The sequence below is a fragment of the Ptychodera flava genome, chromosome 21 (assembly GCF_041260155.1).
Source record: "Ptychodera flava strain L36383 chromosome 21, AS_Pfla_20210202, whole genome shotgun sequence".
In the NCBI taxonomy this organism is placed as follows: Eukaryota; Metazoa; Hemichordata; class Enteropneusta; family Ptychoderidae; genus Ptychodera; species Ptychodera flava.
In genome coordinates, this window is record NC_091948.1 from 12,934,813 (window position 1) to 12,956,721 (window position 21,909).

A 21,909-nucleotide genomic window follows, 5' to 3' on the forward strand; every position below is an offset into this window, starting at 1 on the left:
ATCGAGGCAGAATTAGGATACACTACTGTTTGTTCTTGATGAATAGCTCCAAACTCTATGGAGAATCAAATTAAGGAAAATTTTGTTGAAGTTCACTTCAATGTGATAATGATATAAATATATCCTTCCACGAAAACATCTGCTAGTTTTTATGTGATCTAGTTTAGCAAAAGGCAGAGAGAAAGAAGCAAGCTTGTCCATTAGGCAAGTGAATTATCTTTGTCACTTACCCTTAAAGGGAAACCTAAGTCCAGCGACTTTGACCGTTTATCCCTTCCAAAATCACCCTTGAGTAAAATGCAGCTCAAATTTGCGACATAATTGCACGCGCTGACGACTACGGCGCGACGAAAAGAGAAGTTGAAGTAGACGACATTTATGGAAATGAGCCCGGAATTCCATGGGCGCGAAAGGGCTCATGGGAGAAGCGTGCGTGACGTCATTGGCGATACAGACGATTGTAGCTTGCAGCTGGAGGAGTACTGTGTACAGTTCATTCAGGGCTCGACATAAGCGCTAGCCCACTAGCCCGAGGCTAGTAAATTTTCAAGAGGACTAGTAAAAATGTCTTCGGAGGTAGTCCTGCGGACTAGTGCAATTTTCAAGTTCCGTAGTTGTCCAGGAAAGTTTATCGCTACAAAACTAATGGGACGCCAGGCCACTCATTCGATAAGAATGAACCAAGCCTCGATCATTTTATATAAAAATAAACTAACTTTTACCCAAACAAATTGGACAGTGAAACAGTGAAGCAAACTTTATTGATCACCAACTTAAAATGAAACAGTTTACCTGCTACGGAGAATAAAATTGTACTGTAAACGCCATAGTAAGATGGCCCCGGGAAACATGGCTCTACGTTGCTGCAGTACAGTAGCTCGAGGTTTTGCCTGGGTATTTGGGTCGGACGGCAAAACCAGGTTTTGCCGTCCGACCCAAATACCCAGGCAAAACCCGAGCTACTGTACTGCAGCAAGGCTCTACGCTGAGCATCTAACGGAATTGTCTGGCACGTCGTGTATTTTGGTTTGCTTGAAGCTCTTCCCTTCGCCTAAAAACATGAGCAACCCCACAATTTCGTTCAAACACTGTATCCTTGCCTTTCAAAGAAGATTTTTCTCAAGATTTCTTCAGGGGCATTCCCAAACAACACCTCCGATAGTTCGTAGCCAGCTTGACCCTGCTTTAGATAGAATGCCTCCACATGCTGACCTCCATATATAGTCAAGACCCCCTAGCTTGATTGAAGCTGATCTTAAAAAGAGCCATCTAGCTTGCCAAAACAGTGCTATGGCAAGTTGCTACTGCTTGTACAGGTGAGGGAATTCCTCACCGATAATAACTTGGTGCTAGCAACTTATTGTTTTGCCATTTTAGTGGAAAAGTGTAAATTATTGGGGCAATAAAAGTGAAGTGAACCTTAAAACAGTAGTGAGAAAACAACGTATGAAATGGGTGTATCAGACTGTTGTATCCAATCACTTCTTGGAGTCATTGGTTATTTTTGTGCTAATCACATTTTGTTACCAGTAACTGGCAAAAACTCATAAAAGACACAAGCACATGAAATGGTAAAATGCAACATTTTTACTATTAAAAACAAAATTTTTCACAAACCATTATTACAAATGAGAGGTCCTCCCCACAAGCTGGTCAATTTTAAAATGTGATATATGTCAAAAATATGAAGGCACTCCACAGGAACATTTGTGAATGGCTGTATGAATTTCAGTTCTGGAGAAACAAATCTGTCCCCATTATGAACAAACATGTTCTTTGCAAATTAATGGCGCACTACCTGAGCTATGAAGAATTTTCCAACAAATTCATTCCTACGTCTGATTTTATTCTTGATGGTAATAGGCTATTTTCATGACCTCTCCTCCTACACAGGACATTTCATTCAGGTTATTTTTGTGGTTTATATATGATTCAAAGTGAACATTTTGCAGTAAGCAAATGTGCTAGTCTTGCATGAAAGTTAGTTATTGGGTTTAAAAACCTTTGCGACAAAAAATATGAGAATGGTCATATACACCCCTTTACAACATGAGAGCAACATTTGGCTTTGCTTTAGCAGGACTAGTAGATTTCATTTAGGACTACTAAAAATGAACTGCTACTAGTCCTTCGGGCTAGTGGATGATTTGACCTTGCGTCGAGCCCTGTCAGTGCGTGCGTAGATGACTATGGAGAGTTCGGACAGCGATATTTCTGACATCGAGTATTACTTTTCCCTGACTGAAATCAAACCATACTAATTTGAACTAAGATATGTAATAATTGGAAAGCATCTCCACACATCGTTCATATCTTGGTTGTTTGCGTTTTGTGTATGATTCAGCGGAGGGAGTCACTGTGTTTGTACAGACCCCGAACTGGATTGGAGAGACTGAGTGACCCTGCGATCCTTAAACGCTACGTTCCTAAAACAGAGTTTTCTGTATCAGTCGCTTAAAATTAATTTTTGGTTCGTGAATGATACGGAATGATTGACTGATTGTATGTGTTATCGTGTAAGTCGAGCTTGGCCAGATCTTTAAGGTTGCGAAATCTCCGATATATATCGGAAAATATCATTTATTCGCGATTTGACAAATCTATTATAGTGTCGTCTATTTTTCGAAGCTGGTGTCGAACTTAGGAAGGCGGGCTTACTCAGATCTACATGTTGTTGTAAGGAATGTATTTCATACAAGACCAGCCCAAACTCCCGATGATTTCCGATATGTCCTTTGTTCAAGTCCCGATCGCCAAGTAAAAATGTTTACATGTAAAGAATGTAATTTGTGCAAGGGCCTCCCGAGTCCCGATGATATCCGATCGGCCCTCTCGACGAAGTCCTGTGTGGACATTTAATGAAAAAAAAAAGCTTTATGTGTAATAAATGTATTTCGTGCACTAATAAATCTAATAATGTAAAACATACAGTATTCTTGACTACCGGCCTTGGATGCTATTTTTGAACTGAGAGTCGGACAGAGGTAGTCGGGTGGTCAGATCTGTTAGACGATGAAATCTCCGATATACATCGGACATTTACCCACAATTTGACTAAGTATAATCCAGTATCAGAGTAGAAGTCCTAAGTCACCGATATTTATCGGATAAATATCCGTGATTTCGTAGACCCGGCATGCCGACGCCACACAGTGCAAGTAAATCTCGGATCGTCTGGTATTGATATTACCCTAGGAGTTCCGACATAATAGATATTTATCGGGTAAATATAATATCGGCGATTTCTCAGACCCGGCGTGCCGAGACACAGTAGGCAAGAAGTCATTCCAGTATCTTGTAATATCAATATTACCAGGTATAGTCCCGAAATTGCCTATCTTTATTGGTTATATATCGGAGATTTGGCAGACCCGGGATGTCAAGATAAGAGACGCTTTGTGTAGTTTCGTCTTCGGATTTTAGAGTCCCGAAATCGCCAATATTAATATTTATCTGGTTAAAACCTGCGATAGTAGGCTGACTCAGCATGTCAAGATACGAACCGCAATGTGCAGTATCGTCTTGTATCGGTATCAGAGTCCCAAAATCCCTTATAGAACAATCATCATGAAAGAATTAGAACATAACTTTGTATCTTTTAAAGATTTTAAAACTCGCCCGACTTTCTTTAGCCACTGACTGTCTTTGAAAAAGCTATTCTGTGGGAAGACGGTAAAAGCTGACTCCGTTTGTTCTTTCTTGAGTGATTTTTGCACTCAACTGAACAACAGTTAATTATTTTTTTATGCTACTGAGCATTAAAGAGTCGTAACGTGCATAACTGCACTCCTGCAGTCATAGACTCCAATGCTTTGGTAGGCTGTCACACACGTTCGTGTATCGCCGATGACGTCACGCACGCTCCTCCCATGAGCCCTTTCGCGCCCATGGGATTCCGAGCTCATTTCCATAAATGTCGTCTACTTCAACGTCTCTTTTCGTCGCTCCGTAGTCGTCGGCGCGTGCAATTATATTGCAAATTTGAGCTGCATTTTATTCAAGGGTGATTTTGGAAGGGATAAACGGTCAAAGTCGCTGGACTTAGGTTTCCCTTTAAGAAAATTCTACTGTACTTGCCAAAGGTGGGTTTTCGCTGGCCAGTGAGAAGAACTACGTCTTCTCATATTTTTTTTTTGCAGGCTATAAATCACCAACATCTATGGTAGGAAATTAGCAGTTTTGATTATCAACTTAGAAGCATTTTTCTGATACCACTTATGGTTCTGTCTAACATTTCAAGTAGTCTGTCTTTCACTGAACAAAATGTAGGTACAGTTGCACCCAAATGTATAGTCACCAATAGGTACATTCCATGTTGAAGTACTGCCCAGCAACTCTTCAAAAGTGGTGGAAAATCACAACAACCCTCTCTTGGGTAACAGTCAGATATGAAAGGATTATTTAATCAGTTTGATTAGCATTCTTAAAATGCAAGGGACTCTCTTTCACATATCATTTGTCCAGTCTATCAACACACAGGTTTAGTTCTCTGTGTGCTTTCACTCTTTTCCAAGCCACTGATTAAAATGCATTGGAGTCCTAGGTTACTTGAACTTCATTGAACTTCATTTCAGGATTCTATTTGGTCCGTTCATCTCCAATGTCTTATTGATGGACACAATGATATATATCAATCTCATGATTGCTGACTTACAACATTTGTTGCTAGCCAATACACAATGGTTGGTATCCCAACAATAATCCTTCAAAGAGAAAAACTGTGTCACTGACAAATATTTTGAGAGCAGAGGACTGTCAGTTCACAGTGCAAGGAAGGTCTGTGCAATTTTGCTCATTCAAGATGCATGTACTGAACAGAGAGTCCTCTAGGCTAGGATGGCATGCTTCAGTGTTGACACAAGAGGTAGATTTTTCATGGCACTGACTGGGAGTCACAAGATGTTTAATTGAATACAAAATACTGTAGTAACACACTAGAAAATGTAGATTCTATTGACACTTAAGGAACACTTAATCATATTAAGTTTGCAACAAGCAATAGTGGTATACAGTAAACCACTTCTGCAAATCACATTTCAAGTTATTCCTTTTTGTTTTTCGATGATTTTCTATCCTTCTAGTAGGTTCAAATGCATAGACTCTTAATCAAGGTTATCTGATAAAGCTCTATTTTGACAGACCATATCTGTCATATCTGGCAGGTTCAACTTCAAGATCAAAGTCTACTTTTTAAAGGGCTCAAAACCTGTCAGCAAACAATGGCCTCTCAGAACCATGACAAGTGTTGTTGTTCATTACTGGTTATCTTCTTTTGTCTTTCCTTAATTGCGTACAAACATGACGCAATTCAACATAAGCATTCCATTAGTTGTAACTGTAACACATGACGCTCTAATGAAATCTAGAGGAATGAAACACATTATATCGGGCAAATTACTGAGAGTTTAGGAATGGCAAAGCCATCAAACCTGTAAGTGGTACATGTTCAATAGCTGTTCTATCTTTAATGCCCCTGACAACACTGGCATCCTGGACAGCAAATCAATACCACTGATTTAATAATGTAGGGATGCCGCGATAAGAGACCAGCAGCCAACGCTATGCATTCTCATTATTTGGCTAATACAACCCTTCATGCAATTTCAAAATACCTCCATCACATTCTTTTATCCTCCTGGCATTTCCAAGCTTTGTTAGCTGGGCAGTTCTTAGAGTATACATAACTTAGAAATAGCCCCAGGCTTTTTTTGCAATTGAGGAAAGGCAGGCTGAGGACCAGCTGATGCTCATCTGCTCTTACTATATATAATTCATTGTCTTTTTCCCCAACAAAGCAAAACCTAACAACAGCTGACTATAATGGTAATGCCTGAGTAAGACATTTCATCACTATGTACTTGATTATATTGGTAAAAATACTGAAACACTGCATGAAAAATTGCAGCTTGAAACAATGCTGTAGTTTACGGCTGATATCATTTCTTGATAATGCAAACATGTGTTGTCCATATATTATATGACGTCATATTTTTTCATCAACAATGAAAATGTGAACTGCTATAGAAGATGTGAAACTTCTTCCTTTTTACTGTGGCAAGATCCTAATTATTATCATAGCTGAGGGAAAAATTTGTTTTTTTATTTCAATAACTGTGATCTCTTACAACTTTAGAAACATGACAAAGAACTACTATGACCAGACACATATGCATCATCTTGGTTCTTCAATTTGAATACACAAGGCACATTGGACTCTTGCATACTGAATATCATATACTGCAATTCTAACAAATTTTGCCATACTGGTGTTGTTATCCTCAGGGTCTGAAGATTTACAAAATTTGGCTTATCTATGTTCTTTTTGGAGAACTCTTCATATTGTTTTAAAGAAAAATATGTGAATGATGGGTGTATTACTTATAGAGGTCATTCCTGACAAAATTCTGCAACTTTTGTCTTTCACTGACAATACTGACCCTTAGTGAGTGACTGTTTCAATGTAACACAGCATTATCACATGTGCAGTGTTTGTTAGGTATGTATGTATTATTGCCTGAATGTGCACATACTGAATTTTGCAATTGTAAAAACAATAAATACACTGTGTATTCTTTGTCTGAAGCCTTTGCTTTTGATTTAAAAGTGTGGAACTGTTGCCAGTTGTTCCATATTATAATATTATATATCCCTTGTTTGACTTAAGATCATTACATAACTACATTCATTAATCTCAGCCCTGCAAAATTTATTGGTAAATACATGTTTCAATCATCAAACCATCATGGAAGGTGCCTGAAGGTGTACTTTACAAAATGCTTTGAAGTACACAACATTAACACAAATAATGAAATGACAATGGTAAAAATGAGTATGAATTACCATGCATTATATAGAGAACTTTAAAAATTGCTAGGACGCCTTTTCAGGATAGTGGTGGTTGGTGGAAGCAAAAGATATAATACAAATATTTCTATCCTATTCACATACTGTAAAATGCATGAAATATTTACTTCAGGTACAGCACAGCATTTTCTACTATTACAATAATATATATATGGCAGAAGTTATAAACCTGATGTAGTGGGCACTACGGCGGATGTCTTCGAAAATCACACAAGGTGATAATATCAGAGACTTAGAGAGGAGAAAATTTACTTTTCAAGGAGAGATATGGGCAAAACGAAGACGGTTGGTCTGATATACCTTAAATATGTGATAAATTGATTTTCATTATTTATGGAATAATATATCCAAGCTCAGTCAATATATAACGTTCCAAATAAATTAAAACCACTTCATTTAAGTACTTTAAGGTGGTTGGAAAGGCTAGAGCGTCAGTTATAAATTTCAACAAAACTATTAAAATATAAAAGTAGTCAACATTCTCTGTGGAATAAAAAAACTAGACATTTGGGCACAAAGGCATTGCAGAGTTATAGCCTGTTAAAACTTCTGAAAAACTGACCAAATAAGAAGAAGTTGGGGAGTCCTTAGTGTATTAACTATGGTAGAGGTCCCCTAGCTTTTAATAAAATGTTTGAAAAGGGAAAGTCATTATTTTGCTATTTTTCAGGAAAGTTTGACAAGGTGGTGCTGGCATTCAGAGTGAGTGACTGCTATTGTAAATGCAATTTTAGATTCTTTGAGTGTCAAAGAGGTATCAAAAGTGAGATTAACCAAAAAAACTGCTCTATGACTTCAAACGAGGGGTGCAAATATGGCTTGTTTTCAACATTTTTGACAGAATAACAGTTTTCCTACATAATTGTATACCAATTTAATCCAACTTTGAAATGAGATATGGACATGGAATTTTTACAGCCTATTAACAAGGTTACAAATAAGATTTGTACGGCACAAATTTTCCTGTATTTGAAGTACTTTTTGAAAAATCACATTTTGAAATTTGAAAGAATTTTTAATAATTTTTTGATATATAAACCCATGTAAAATCATAAAAACAAATTTTATTTACGAATCCTGCCGTACAAATCTTACAATAAATAGTGTCAACATATTTATAACTAATTTGGTAATATTAATACTATCCAATTATTATTAAATTAAAATATGTAAAAAAATATGAAAAACTAAATTTTAATATTTACTGGTGTCATATTTCAAAATAATGGCTTCAAATATACAATTTTTATATTCTTTGGAGAAAATATTAACTAAGGGAGTTATCCTGAAAATTTGAACTAAATATCTTGATTTTAACACTTGGAACTTGACATTAACTCTGAGAAAAGAATTGGTGCAAAAATAGCCTTTCCAACCACCTTAATATCTTTCAGTTACGTGCTCCCTTTCTGATAAAAAAAAAAGTGTTCGAGTTCTTATCTCTGTTTATCTTTTTTTCTGTTAAATTTCAAAAGTTTGAAGAAGCTTGTTATTGTTTCCACACTGTGTAAATGGACTGTATAAGTTGTTGATGACATTTTGTGATACTCAGAATCATCATCTAGGTTCTCAAAGTTTCAACGTATTATTACTGTAACAAAAAAGGAAAAACAAATATAGTAAACCAAATTAAAGATATAAACAGCTACCTACCTTTACAAACAAACGGAAACGACGTTCCTCTTGTTGCTACTACATCAGACCCTGGAGAATACGAGAAAAGCGAACAGAGTTACAACTAGCAACAGATTTCACAACACAATGAAACATCAAATGAGAATAATTCTGTATTCGTATGACTATGGCATATACATAGTTGATAGCAGGGGAAATACTAAAAAGTGTAACTTGGGAAGGATATGTGTATGTACATGTTGCTTTTCCTGTATTGACATTATTAGTAGTACAGTATATTGACATATGAATTCAAACATAAATGGGTAGGTCGCTACGTGTATCAATATGGCTTCTGGAAACTACTATTACGTGAGTCTTTCTGCCAAGTAAACAAATGCTTATAGATCGTACTCCGGTGCGTGTACAGGCCATTATTCGAACGCTTTTCTGTTCATTAGGACAAGTGAACGTGTTCAAGGGTCAGCTAAAAAGTCAAACTGTCAAGACATACACAAATCGAGAAATGAAAAGGCATACACACTACACCTGGGGAGCAGTATTCAAAGGACTGCTTGTCAATGCATATAACGGTGCATATTAAGTGAAACCATTGCACTTATAAATACACGAGTACAATTCTTCCCGTCATCAGTATGCTCCGAAGTCGTATGGCAACACAATTTAAACACCTGAGATCGATATTGGGCAAATATTAGTTTTGTCGAGAACGACTTGGCACCACCAACTTACGTGACAAGTTGCACGGAAACTTGTGAAGGGTAAAAATGTCGAAACTCACCTTTTAAAATTTGACACATATATCACGAGGGATTGAACTCCGACTGCTTTTAATCCTATAAAGTCCGAAGAAACGCGGGTTATTTTCTTAAAATCATGTTGTTTCTGTTGGTTTCAACGAATTCAATACAATCTCACAGTTCTCGTTCACATCAACATGGCGTAGACCATAGTTTACCTTACCTTAGCTGTTGCATGAAATCATTCCGCAATATGATGGAATTTCATACATAAGAGTAAAACATCACAATTTACTTTGTATTGTTACACTTAAACAATAATTTTACCCCTTTACACATTTTATCTGAATAAAATTTTCTTAAATGTTGATCGCTGATTTAAAAATATGGGAACTTCTTTTACTTACGCGAGAGGATATATCTGTTAAGGCTGTTCGCAGACCAAAACAATCTCCGCGGAGAAGCTGCCCTGTGATTGGCCACTGGTTGCCTGGCAAACTGACAATTTTGCAGCTGCCAGAAAATGAAAAATCATCTGCAGCGAATTGAATCAAATTTTAAACCCGACTTTGTCATCGTCAAACAGAGCGTTTCATAGCCTTACCTCTACTGATAAAATTCAGGATCCAAATTGAACTTTCCTTGCAACTTTGACCGATTTTGGATTTTGCGTACTTGGAACTGCGAAGTCTCGCCTATAATCTCGCCAACAAAACTCTCACAGACTGCGAGTAAATGACAACGTGTACTGCACATGCGTGGCAGACGGTATAATCATGGCGGCTCATCAAGACGTAGACGAATTATTCGAAATTAAAAACGCTTTCTACCTTGGCAATTTTCAACAATGTATAACTGAAGTCCAGAAACTGAAGGTAAGTTCCCAAATGAACCGTAGAAAATGTAAAACATTGCTTAATGTACCTCTAGAACCAGAGACTAATGGTCACCGGCTTCCACTTCCGGGAATCATCTTGTGTAGACTACAGTGTACATGTGTCAACATTCGGACGTCCTGAACAGTAAACTGCATGAACTCGGGCTACCCTACCACCCATCACAGTCCTGATGGAGGGACGTGCTTCACCTAATCGTGAAGGGGCATATCTGAAAATGCTACAGTTATTACTGTGACTCCGTTGAATGAACGATACAATTAGAGTTAAATAATTATTACATGTATAAACAGAACTTTTACACAAGATTTTACTCAGTCCCACCTTGCTGCGGATCCGTAGCCGTATACACTCCCCCAACACAGCCAGCAAAGGAAGTGGTAGGGATACGGATCCGCAGCAAAGTCCTACCATTCATGGAGCTAGCACACTCTGTCTGTGTGCTACCTCCATGGCCGTGAAATGTACAGGATTATATCTTGCAGCTTAGCCAGTGAACAGGTAAATTGAGAGAATTATGATGCAGTCGTCGCGTTTTGCAATAGTACTGCTGAACCACTGACAATGCTTTAATCATGGAGGTAGAAGGAGAGTCTCTCCTTCCACCTCCATGCTTTAATATACACTCTAGTCCAAATCTTGCCAGGGATGGGGTAGGTTGTCACTGTATGCACATATATGTACAATGTTCATGACCCTAAACAACATTGGTTTTCATGAACTGAAAATTAGAAACACATCTGAGCCATTCAGTTCTCACGTTTGACCGTGGACAGTGGGGCAGTCTATGGTATGACAGTAAATTCTTCCTTGAGAAATGCAACCAAATCATGAAGTGTGTCCTGCTCCAGCCTGTAAGGTAGAAGTAAAGCATCCTTAACACATTGAATGCTCCATAAGCACTCTCCATCTTTTAAAATGACGAGAAATACTCAAAAGTTAAACTAACTTTCAGACTTTATGACCATAGTGACCGCATGGTTAGCTGTAAATTGCAATCGGAGGACCTGCTAACCTATAGTCAGTATGTGAAACAATCACATGTATATATGTACAAATATAATTTACGGTATTTATTTATTTGGTATATTGTCATCAAACTAAGAAGTACCCCTGCACCATATGTGCTGATGATTGACTTTGGTTTCAGAATCTTTCTACCCTTTAAAAGATGAGCCAGTGTACAATAATAGCTGAGGCATCATATCATAGTACCATCTCACATGCCCAGAGTAAGAGAGTCAAACATTTTTTAGCTTTAATCCCATACTTTTTATTCAATAGGCAAGAGTTTTCATGAAAGGACCAGGTAAAAGAGCAGAGCAGATCCACAAATTCCTTTTCCAAGAACTCGATATTTGGCATTCTTTCATCATGTTGACAAGTTCACTTCAACATAATGTTCCAAAACCAGTCAAGTTTATTTCATCTTGTTTCCATTAACTCTTTTTTGTAATAATTTTATATTCAAGGAAGCAGAAGAGGTGATGAAAATATTCAGTTATTGCGAATGATTGTAAATGTACTGTGATGTAGTCAATGTTCAGGGGAGGCCCATATAAAGTTCTGGACTGGATTTTTGCATGGTTAATGTCAATCTGATCAAATGGGATGTGCTTTCAGTCTTTAGCTACTGCCTATTTGAAGCGCTTTGCAAATCTATGAAACATAAGAGGAAGCAATTGTACACCTGATTTTGATCAGATTGACTTGATCACAGTCCCTTCATTTGTGGAGGTACCGTGATTTGACGTAGAATTTTCACCTAGACCTCACCCATGTCATCAAGAACGGTATGTGAATGGTTGGTGTCAGGGAAAAATAAGGTATCATATCCAGGGCAGAATAGTGGGTCCAAGGTCCTTTTCTAATAATGTTTTTCATAATACTATAGAAAAATATTGCAATTTGTTTTCAAATTTACTTGAAGTTGCAGAAAGTTTACGTAAGATTGCATCAGTTATTGATGACTTCCAGCTGGATCAGGACTGGCAGCTTTAGTAAAACACCTTTTGCATTAGAGCTCATATATTATTGTATATAAATGTGATGTATGTGTTACAGTACTTTTTAACTGTAATCACATACCTTTATTCTTCTCTGTAAGTGTGACTGTCAATGTCCAAATCAATATATGATGTAAGGTGCCTGTTCTGAAGAAGTGTTTTTATGTCAACTGCTGAATTATACAAGCTGGAAATCTCTGATAATTATAGCAATTTTGATTAAAACTTTCAGTAATTTCAAGTAAATTTTTGAAATATCCAAGCCAATTAGAGAATGGCAAATTGCCATAATTTCTGTAGTAATATGTGTACAGAGACAGATACATTGGTGTAATATGAAATTATTAGATGATGCGAGATGGGTCCGGTATACTGCAGTATCTTTGATGCATATGATGTGCAATACAGATGCGTCTGATATATGTGCCTGTGAAAGCTGTGTATGTCACAAGTTTATACTTTTCAAATATCAGTACTATATTGAGTGTCATGATGTTACACTGTGCATAAGTGTGTTTTGAGCAGTCAAAAACTATTTTTAAAAGCACATAATATGGAAAGAAAACCATACTAAAGCTTTCACAGGTCTGGATATCGTGACTCTTAATGACGGAATACCAGTAGTTGCATGTTTTCTCCCTAAGAGGAAAGAACAATGTATTTGTAATGTACTTTGGAAGATGGGTAGGCCACAAGTAGTACAGGGTGTAGAAATATAAACTCCACCAGGTCCACATCTGGGAGCCTTTATTGGTGAAATTTCTCGGTGTTCACATTTAATAAATTTTTAAACCAACTTGAAATATGCTGTAGTGTTTGTGTTTTTGCACAATTTTCTGATTTCGATGTGCCTTCTGTCAGTTTCAGTTGAGATAATGTATAAATGGTATAAATGGTAATAACAAAAAAAAGATGTAGAAAAGGTATTTCTTAATCAAATATTTGAAGGTTTAATAACTGTTTCAGAAAAGCATGATGTTTGTGAGCTGTGGGTCCATAGCTGTGGTCGTTATTAAAAGACAGGATTTCTGCCTTTTTACGGGCTGCTTTTTAAAATTTTACTTTTACAACTTTTAGCCCCTCCATCACAGCTATGAGAACTTCCATAGACTAAAGTCCAAATTGTTGAACAAATTTGCACAAAGGGTGCTTGCAGAGGGGGATTTGGACGTTAGTGTATGGAAGTCCCATAGCTGTGGTGGAGGGGTTGAAAGTCGTAAAAGGCAAAACCAGCCTGTAAAAGGCAGGAATCTTGTCTGTAACCACCACAGCTATGGACCCATAGCTAGATATTTGTCTGTGCCTAGAAAATTTGCAACTTTTTGAAACTAATCTATATAATCTATATGTATTGAACAGTTTACACTGTATTTCTTTATTTGCAGCCTAAAAGTCCTGATGTCAAGGCAGAGGCTGAAGTGTTCATGTACAGGGCCTACATTGCTCAGGTAAATTCAAAACTCATAATTTATTAGCGTGGAGAAGACTTCAATAGGTTATTATTGTGCTATAGTGTAGGTAGCTATGCTGCATCCAGAAAAAGACTCGGGATCGTTGATGTCGTGTCAAAACTCAACAAATCAGCTTAACCTTGTTAATCAGGTAGAAAATCATCTTTTGCAATTCACTTTTGTCAATTCAAGCAATGATAAACCATTTTACAATACCATGCTTCATCTTATTCATGTTCAACAGCGTAAGTTTGGGGTCGTCCTTGATGAGATATTTTCCTCTTCATCACCTGAGCTTCAAGCAGTTAAAATGTTTGCTGACTACCAAGCAAGCCCTGGCAAGCGGTGAGTGCCGACTTGATCTGGTCACCTCAATTATTGCAATGATAAATGTTCAGATTTTCTCCCAATTATTTTCTTTCCAAAGATAATTGAGGTGAACTGAGCTGAAAATTCTGGGTTCCAGGAGATGAAAGTAATTTGATCAAGTAAATTTCTCATGAATACTGTATTGGATTGGACGGAATGATGTATTATGCATTAAGAGCATTCATAAATGATATTCAAAATTGAAATATTTTGAAAGCCGTCACATTTTTATATGTAAATGTGCTTGGACTTTTAAGTAAAGGCATGTGATAAGGAATTTATGTTTTATCAAATTTATGTTTTATCTATGCATTTCAGTGCTGATTGTAAATGTACCAGTGATTTTTTTTAAGCAGACGTGCAATTATGTCTTTTAGAAAACAATGTCAGATAAAATTTCATTCACATGTTATACCTGTCATTTGTGTAGAACCAAAGCTGTTTTGATGAACATTACAAAACTTCAAAAGAAATTTTAATGAGAAATCTACTTGTCGTACGTAGCAGTGAAAAATGGTGTGATTAAAATTACCTGTCTCATAAGAAGATTGCGATAACTATCTCAGTCATATGTACGCATAACTTTTCAACAATCTTATCTCATGGAAAATGAATTAATACATTACTTTGTACAAAAAATTCTTTAAAGTTTGTAACTGAATGTCTTGCATTTTGAAAGGTATTAGAAATACGCAATGAGTTGAAAATAGTTTGACTTTTATTCACAATTGTATGCAGAGTTTGTGTAGAGGATGTGGAAAATGTTATACAAGATCATACAGAGTTGCTAAAATCGGGTAATTTCATACAGTCAAGAAGTGAGACCAATAGGTTTTTAGAATCCCAGCATGTATCCTTCTGTGCCTACAAAAAACCCAATAAAAACAAGAGATGTAATCATGATGGGGAAGAGGGCGCTATAATTTTTCATTGCCATCGTGGACAGTGCCTCAAGATATGTATCAGCATATGCAATTTGACAACAACATGATTGGAACAAATTGTACGTACTGTGAACTAGTGATTATGAAATTTAATCCAAATTGTACATACACACAGTCATTTTTCTTGCATTTTCTCTGCCACGAAGCATCAGCATCATGCAGGTTCTGAGCATATGTATGTAATTTACACCATGTTTGAAATATCTCTTGCAGTGATGGCATTTTGAGAGATCTTGAGAGCAAGATGAGCGGCAGTGTCGATATCACTAACAATACATTCCTGTTGATGGCAGCCTCTATTTATTTTCATGAACAGGTACATTCTGCATTTCCTAACTTTTCATCTAATGTGCCGTCTCATGTGGAAACAATTCACGCTCAATTTCACATAATCCTTGGCGGTGCTATTGATAATTTCACGCATATGTCTACATTGCCAGGTAACTGCCTCCACCAACATCCTTTTGAGATTCAGAGACATTTATCAGTTGAGAAAAATGTCGACATAAATTACTGCAGTGCGTTATCAGTAAAATTTAGACCGTGTCAAATCCTCTAAAGTGTTTGAATTGCAGCTGATCCATCTGCTGTTATGTTATTGGTTTTCCATCTACATAATTATTTGTATTACCCTGAAAACTACTTTCTACATGATTTCATCAATTTGCACTCGTGAGGTCAAGTATGTATAATGAATTGCTTTCCCAGGTTACTGGAAACCAGATTTTCATAGCCAAGGAAAAACTAAAATATTGAAACACTGTTATATGTAAGGAAAATGTCTTTCCAATCTTCCATAGTAACTGTTAAGCTTGTCCTCAAGGACACAACTCAGTTCTGAGATTTTTCTCCTCAGTGAAAAGGAAGTGGCGTATATAGTGAGTGTTTGCACTTTTCACGGCACGATGTGAATTGACAGCCTCGTGGAGTTATTGTAAAGCAGTGTTGAGATTAGCGTTGTCAGGGGCTTAGTATTGGTTCTGACAGTGCAAAAATAGATGAAATACCCCGGGTCAAATGTTGCAGTGAAAGTACCAGTGAGAAATACACACATCATTAAAGTGGCTATTACTCTGGTGATTGCCCGTAACTGAAGCTTTGCAGCGGCATTGAAATAGGAGAATGGAAAAGGTAGAAAACGTGAAGTGTTCAAAAATGCCAGGCTGATAAAGGTCACATACTTGAGTAATCCATAGCCATGTGTAATAATCAACTCTAGTGTTCTGATAAATCTGAGTCAAAAACAAGGAAGAGAACTGGTGTGATAAATCTACACGTCATACCATCTTTTAAGAAGGAGCGGCATGTGTTTGCTGTCTCAGTAGATACCTGGATTTGATTTCTGACAATGGACTTTAGAGAATCCATCAGATTAAGAAAACACCCTAACTCTGTGAAGAAACTACAAAATGAATCTGTATTCTACATATTACTACTATTATTAATTTTACTTATTACCACTATTGCTAGTAACTACTTTGATCATGTTATCGTTAGTCATATACACATTGTTATAAAACTAAGTCATTCCTTGTCTTTGATTGAAAAATTTTCAAGCAAGTATATCATAAAGCAGTGGCATTGAAAAGGATTGGTCCAGAACAACACTGCACTGCACCATGGGATAGCCCAGTGTTCATTTCCCTGGTGTGATTTTTTTCTTCAAGGATCTCTGAATAACAAAATGGTCTAAACGTAGTGTCAGTACATGTGTAAGTGAGTAATATCGCATAAAAGATTGATGTTTCATTGTCTCATTTGCCACACTAATGTCAGTTTTAGATTGATAGGTATACTTAAACAGAAACAATACAGGGCGCAGTAAGTGATGTTTACTTATAATGTGCCCCTGTTATCATTTAATAAAGAGAGATCATAGAAACAAAAACTGGATTGCTTGATAGTTTTGTTTGCAAGTGCCTCTATGTCGCCAAAGTCAGTATTGATTTCTGAACCTTTATATTTTATCATGTCAGTTGTCACTGCATTTGACAGAAGAGATTTTGGTTTTTAAGCTGTTCAACAGATGCAGTGGTCACCTCAGGTCACCATCAATTTTATCATACAAGGCCTACGTAACTCAATGTTTCTAATTTTTGTTGTTTTTCTCTCCTCAGAATACGGACGCAGCTCTTCGTTGCCTTCATCAGTCAGAATCGCTTGAATGGTTAGTGTTCAATGTCAAAACATGTTCGGCTTTCTTTTTATTGAAAGTTGCACCGATTGTGATTTACAGATGACAATCTTGAAGAAATATTGTTGTGGCTATCCCTCTCACCGGACTAGTAGATGCAACAATTTATCTCCAAATCTATCCTGTAAAAAAATCAATTTGTTAAATTCACAGAGGGAAAGGTGATTCTTTAACATCAGAATATTAAGTTGTTTTCAGTGTTCCCTTGTACCTGTATGTGTAGTCTTGAATATTAATCCTCTTTTTGCTAAGCACAGCTTTATTGAACATTTTTCCCTTGCTCATGACATTTAGAAGACTATGACAAAATACATGAGGAATGTCGTGCTTCAATTTGTCAACCATCAATGTTCAGACCATTGGTAGGGTCACATTGAATGGAACATCAAATCAAACAGAACATGTAGGAAATACTTTGGAGTTCAAGTACATCTAAGAATTCCAACCAAATTCAACCTAGCAGTTGTAAACTTTATGGTTAGTCAGCGATGATTGAGTTCATGGTCATGTCCATGTCAGCATGGTCACATTCCTGGTCAATACATGCATAGTTGTGTGGTTTTAAATTCATCCCTACATCAATAGTAACCTTCATGTGAACTGAGAATATAATGTGATAAATGACCCGCTTATTTCACAGATGTTATGATGTGTAGTTCAAATAGCCAAAGGCCATATTATGCAGGGAAGTTATGAACAGCTTAGGCTTTTCATTCTCACGCACATTCCAACCTGTAAGGCAGCATTTCTGGAAAGAGTGATTAATTTTGTGGGAAAATTGCAAAAGGGCAAGTGATAACCCGGCAGGCTGATGAACATGTCTTTTCTCAGCATCCAAGGAAACTCATCCTTCAAAGTCAGTAAATTAAGAAAGAAGGGTCACATTAATGTTGTCACATCTTGGAAATTAGAAGCTATTCTGAATTTTTAGGAAAATTGCAGAAGGGCATGTGATTGCCAGGTGGCTAATGAGTATAGCTTGGCCAGCATATGCGGAAATATTCATCCAGTGAAATCAGTGCACCGTGAAAAATAAAGAACAAGTCAGTGATTGCGCATTTTACAGTTGAATTCTTCAACAAAGCTCATTAGAGAATCATTAGGGTAGTACGCGCCTCGAAAATGAAAGACTTCAACTTTTGCTCAAACTTTCCTCAATGAATCTTTCAACTATCCTCTTTCAAAATCACGAATAAAATTGGGGGTCACCATGCAAATTTTGGTACTACAGAAACAAACAGCCCAAGATTTACCAATATCCTAAATTCAAAATGGCCGCCATCCCTGTGTTAACTCAATGGAGAAAAATAAAATTTTTGAATTTTGAAAAACTAAGCTGGTGAAAAGTTTTCTTACACCAAGAGCTTTAAAATGAACAGTCACAAGTGGAATATCAGGATAAAAAATTGTAAAAATTTGTAAAAATTTGAGTTCGAATATCTGTCCCTGAGGTGCGTTCTACCTTAACATGGAAAAGTTACTTCTCCTCAAAACCCAGGGGAATTCAATTGGGTCAATAAGTCTTCTCTTACCAAAATATCTAGGTCGAGAACTGCAATCGAATGGAATGCGGTCAATTGGTGATGTACCTAAAGCTATGTAAAGACCTATCAACTTGCCACCATTTCCAAATTACATACAAGAGTAATGCATGAAATTTTTTACTGCTGGTGACAGAAATTCTGACAAATTTTGTCTCTGTGCTGCTTGTGTTTATAACCACAGCTTGCGGTCTGATCTTTTCATGAGTGATTTAAAATTTCTGAAATTTTTGTAAAATTTGTGGATAAATATCAAATATACATGTTACTCATGGAAGTCTGATGAAGTCATCACATGATAAGTAATGGAATTAGAGCAAAGCCTATAGTTCAGATATATCATCAAAAAGTACACATTTCTTTGCTTGAGAATGGGCAGGTATTCTTTCTTTCACCCCAGTTGCTGTCAAAAATTGCTTTTTCTTCAAAACAAGGCAATAACAATTCATGAATGAATTTCATGTTCATAATCAAATGCACCATCAAAGATTATACCATCCCCTGAAGCAGTGCAGGACTGAAATTTTGAAAAACAGTAAATCTTGAAAAACCATAATGACCAGTTCCTTGCTGTGTAAATAGCCCAAAGGCATGCCATGTTTATTAGTCTGATTAAAGTGATGTCTGTGGTGTGAAATTTAGTATCTTGTTTTCAACAACATATCCTGTCAAGGTCATTTGTATGACTGTATTATTAGAATGTAAATTTAACAGGCGATGTAATTTGATTTTCTCAGAATACTACGGAGTAATGAATATTACTTTTGAAAACATAATGTTCTAGGTAATTTCCTAGAGTTCTGTGTATTAAAGTCAGATGTGACAAGTCAAATTTATCACAGTGATGTATTTCTTAATGTAGTTCCCAGTCTTAGCTCAATGATCACGGGGAACGACAAGTTTTAGTTGGCCATGTAAATTTATTAAAAGTACTGCATTTGAGATGATGAAGAAACTAAATCAAAATGCGATGTTGGATAGATCCTTAATACCTTAATGGTTTTAGTTTAAGAGTGTCAGGGATTCTGACCTGAAAGGTTTCCAAAGGATTCAAAATTGGGCAAATGATGTCATTTCTGATCAATAAGCAAAAATAAATATTTGTCCACATTTTCAAATGATACTTTTGGCAATTACAAAACGTAGGCAGTCCCCAGTAGGCAGTTTCCAGTGTTACAATGAATACTAAAAGCCATGTTAACAGCTCAGACTACAAGCTGCAACAACAGCCATGCATACAACACTGGACAAAACTTGTCCGCATTACTAACCAGCAGTGTCCGATGTCACGCGCGTGCAGCTATATTTAGTAACAGACCTGTAACTGCAAACAGCGCTATTCTCAAGACTACAGTCGTCATCAAAGCGATCAGATAACATTTCAAAATGGATTGTTGGCTTCCAAGCAAAACGTTAAGAGTTTCTTTCTCGTAAAACATTTGACGCTGCCCGTAAGAGAATGAATAATATCAACTTTGCTGTCAGTAGTCAGGCAAAAACAGTGACAGCAAGTTACTCTCACATCACACGCGCACTGAAAACAGACATACAAATTTATGAATGTATTCACATTCTGCTTTTTTATTTTCAGTGCCGCGTTGACCGTTCAGATATATTTGAAGATGGACAGGGTGGATCTTGCAAAGTGAGTACAAAATATCCAACATTGGCTTTCCCGAATCAGTTTACGGATGACACAAGCATTCATCAGTGACTGCACAGATAAACTTTACATGCAATGGAACGTGTCTTATCTGATGGTTGTCATGGTGATCATGTATACTGACACACCATGAACACACAAGATGAGTGCAGTAGACTAACATTGTCTGCAAGTATTTCTATTCTCCCTTCACAATTAAGGGGGCGCTGCACCTACCACAGCGTATTTTGCTCAAAAATCAGTTTTTTGCAAATATTCATTTAAATTAAAATATTGGTTGAGTTCACCTTTTAGGTTGTCAAGCAGTCATAAGTTGTGTGATACAAAAGTGTTAATTTATGTAAATGTATGCAAATGACCCAATTTCTTGGCGTCTTTTTTCTCTCAATTTCAAGATTTCCAAAGAATTTAACTCCACTCTGGCTGGGTCAATTTTTCCGAAATTTTCACATCATGTTCTTTAAATATTGTATAACAAAACAAGTATTTTGTTTGGCGATAAAATTCTTACATTTTGAATAAGAGGCATTTTAATTTTGATAATCATGATTTTAATCACTTTTTAGCTACTTTTGAGTGTCAGTCTTTAAACCCAAGCCATTTTAGAATGAGGATAGATAATGCAAAACAAAATAGTCGTTTTTTAGCTCCCCTAGCCACATGTATATATGGCAATGGAAGCTATTCTTATAGGCTAGGGAATTGTGTGTATGTCTGTATGTCTGTATGTCTGTCCGTCAACATCAAAAACTCCAAAACCGCTGCACATTTCATCTTGATATTTGGTGTGTACATGGATGATGGGCTGTAGATGAGATTTTGTTCAAATGAAGTTGTCATTGCCAAAAATATGCAAATTAAGTGAAAAAACAGTCAAAATTGAAAAACTCAATAACCACTGAGCAGATTACATGAAAAATTAGCATGTAAGTAGTTTGGGCTTACCTGAAATGATTGTGCACATCTTGGGTCAGTATCTTGGACTTGCTATTTTTCATGAATTTTTTTGTAATTTTCTCCCGTTTTTGGTCAAAAAATCTTCTCTGAAACCACAAGTCCGATTGATTTGAAACTTGGTATGGAAGTGCATAGAAGTGACCTTTCCCAAATTTGGGCAGATCATGGTGAAATTTGCATATTTTTAGTTTACACGTCCGTAGACTCCCATGTATAAGGCAGATCTCCATAGACTCCCATGTATAAGGCCACGAAAAATAAAAATTTAGTTTCTCATCGTATTCATATTGCAAAAAGGATGCAGTGACACAATTTTGAGTCCCAACGGATGAAGTCCAGTGGGCTTATAGATTGGGTCATGTCCATCTTTTCGTCCATCCGTGAGTCCATCCGTTCACGCAGATATCTCGGATATTTTGACAAAATGTCATGTGACCTTGATGACCTTTGACCTCAAATATACATATTTGTCCATAACTCAGTAACCACAAGTGCTACCACCCTTCATATATGGTATGATGGGACACATTATGACGCCACATATTGTACCTCATTAATTATGTGCATATCTAATTTTGAGCGAGCCAATAGAGCTAGAGGTCTGATTTTTGGTATATAGGAATAACTTAGCAATACAATTTTTTTGAAC

General features: G+C 36.7%; 2 protein-coding genes across 21 annotated transcripts in view; one reads left to right on the top strand and one right to left on the bottom strand.

The window, feature by feature from the left end:
* LOC139121456 (tubulin polyglutamylase ttll6-like) overlaps window positions 1-9,455 on the bottom strand; it is a 33,680-nt gene extending 24,225 nt beyond the window's left edge. For 14 of the 19 annotated variants that reach the window (XM_070686336.1, XM_070686337.1, XM_070686338.1 and 11 more), the window contains exons 1-2: window positions 9,281-9,441; window positions 8,518-8,568 (exon numbers count right to left, since the gene is read on the bottom strand). The gene's annotated coding sequence lies outside the window, so the exon portion shown is untranslated. Of the gene's footprint in view, window positions 1-8,517; window positions 8,569-9,280 lie in introns of all 19 variants that reach the window. The other 5 variants (XM_070686345.1, XM_070686346.1, XM_070686341.1 and 2 more) reach the window with 3 other exon arrangements.
* Window positions 9,456-9,956: 501 nt separating this feature from the next.
* Window positions 9,957-21,909, top strand: part of LOC139121460 (coatomer subunit epsilon-like) — a 57,748-nt gene continuing 45,795 nt past the window's right edge. Inside the window, exons 1-7 of one of the 2 annotated variants that reach the window (XM_070686355.1) lie at window positions 9,984-10,114; window positions 11,608-11,619; window positions 13,527-13,589; window positions 13,837-13,937; window positions 15,119-15,221; window positions 17,023-17,072; window positions 20,232-20,285. In XM_070686355.1, coding sequence (XP_070542456.1) covers window positions 10,016-10,114; window positions 11,608-11,619; window positions 13,527-13,589; window positions 13,837-13,937; window positions 15,119-15,221; window positions 17,023-17,072; window positions 20,232-20,285 — 482 coding nt within the window. In that variant the 5' untranslated portion in view covers window positions 9,984-10,015. Of the gene's footprint in view, window positions 10,115-11,607; window positions 11,620-13,526; window positions 13,590-13,836; window positions 13,938-15,118; window positions 15,222-17,022; window positions 17,073-20,231; window positions 20,286-21,909 lie in introns of both variants that reach the window. The other variant, XM_070686356.1, reaches the window with a different exon arrangement.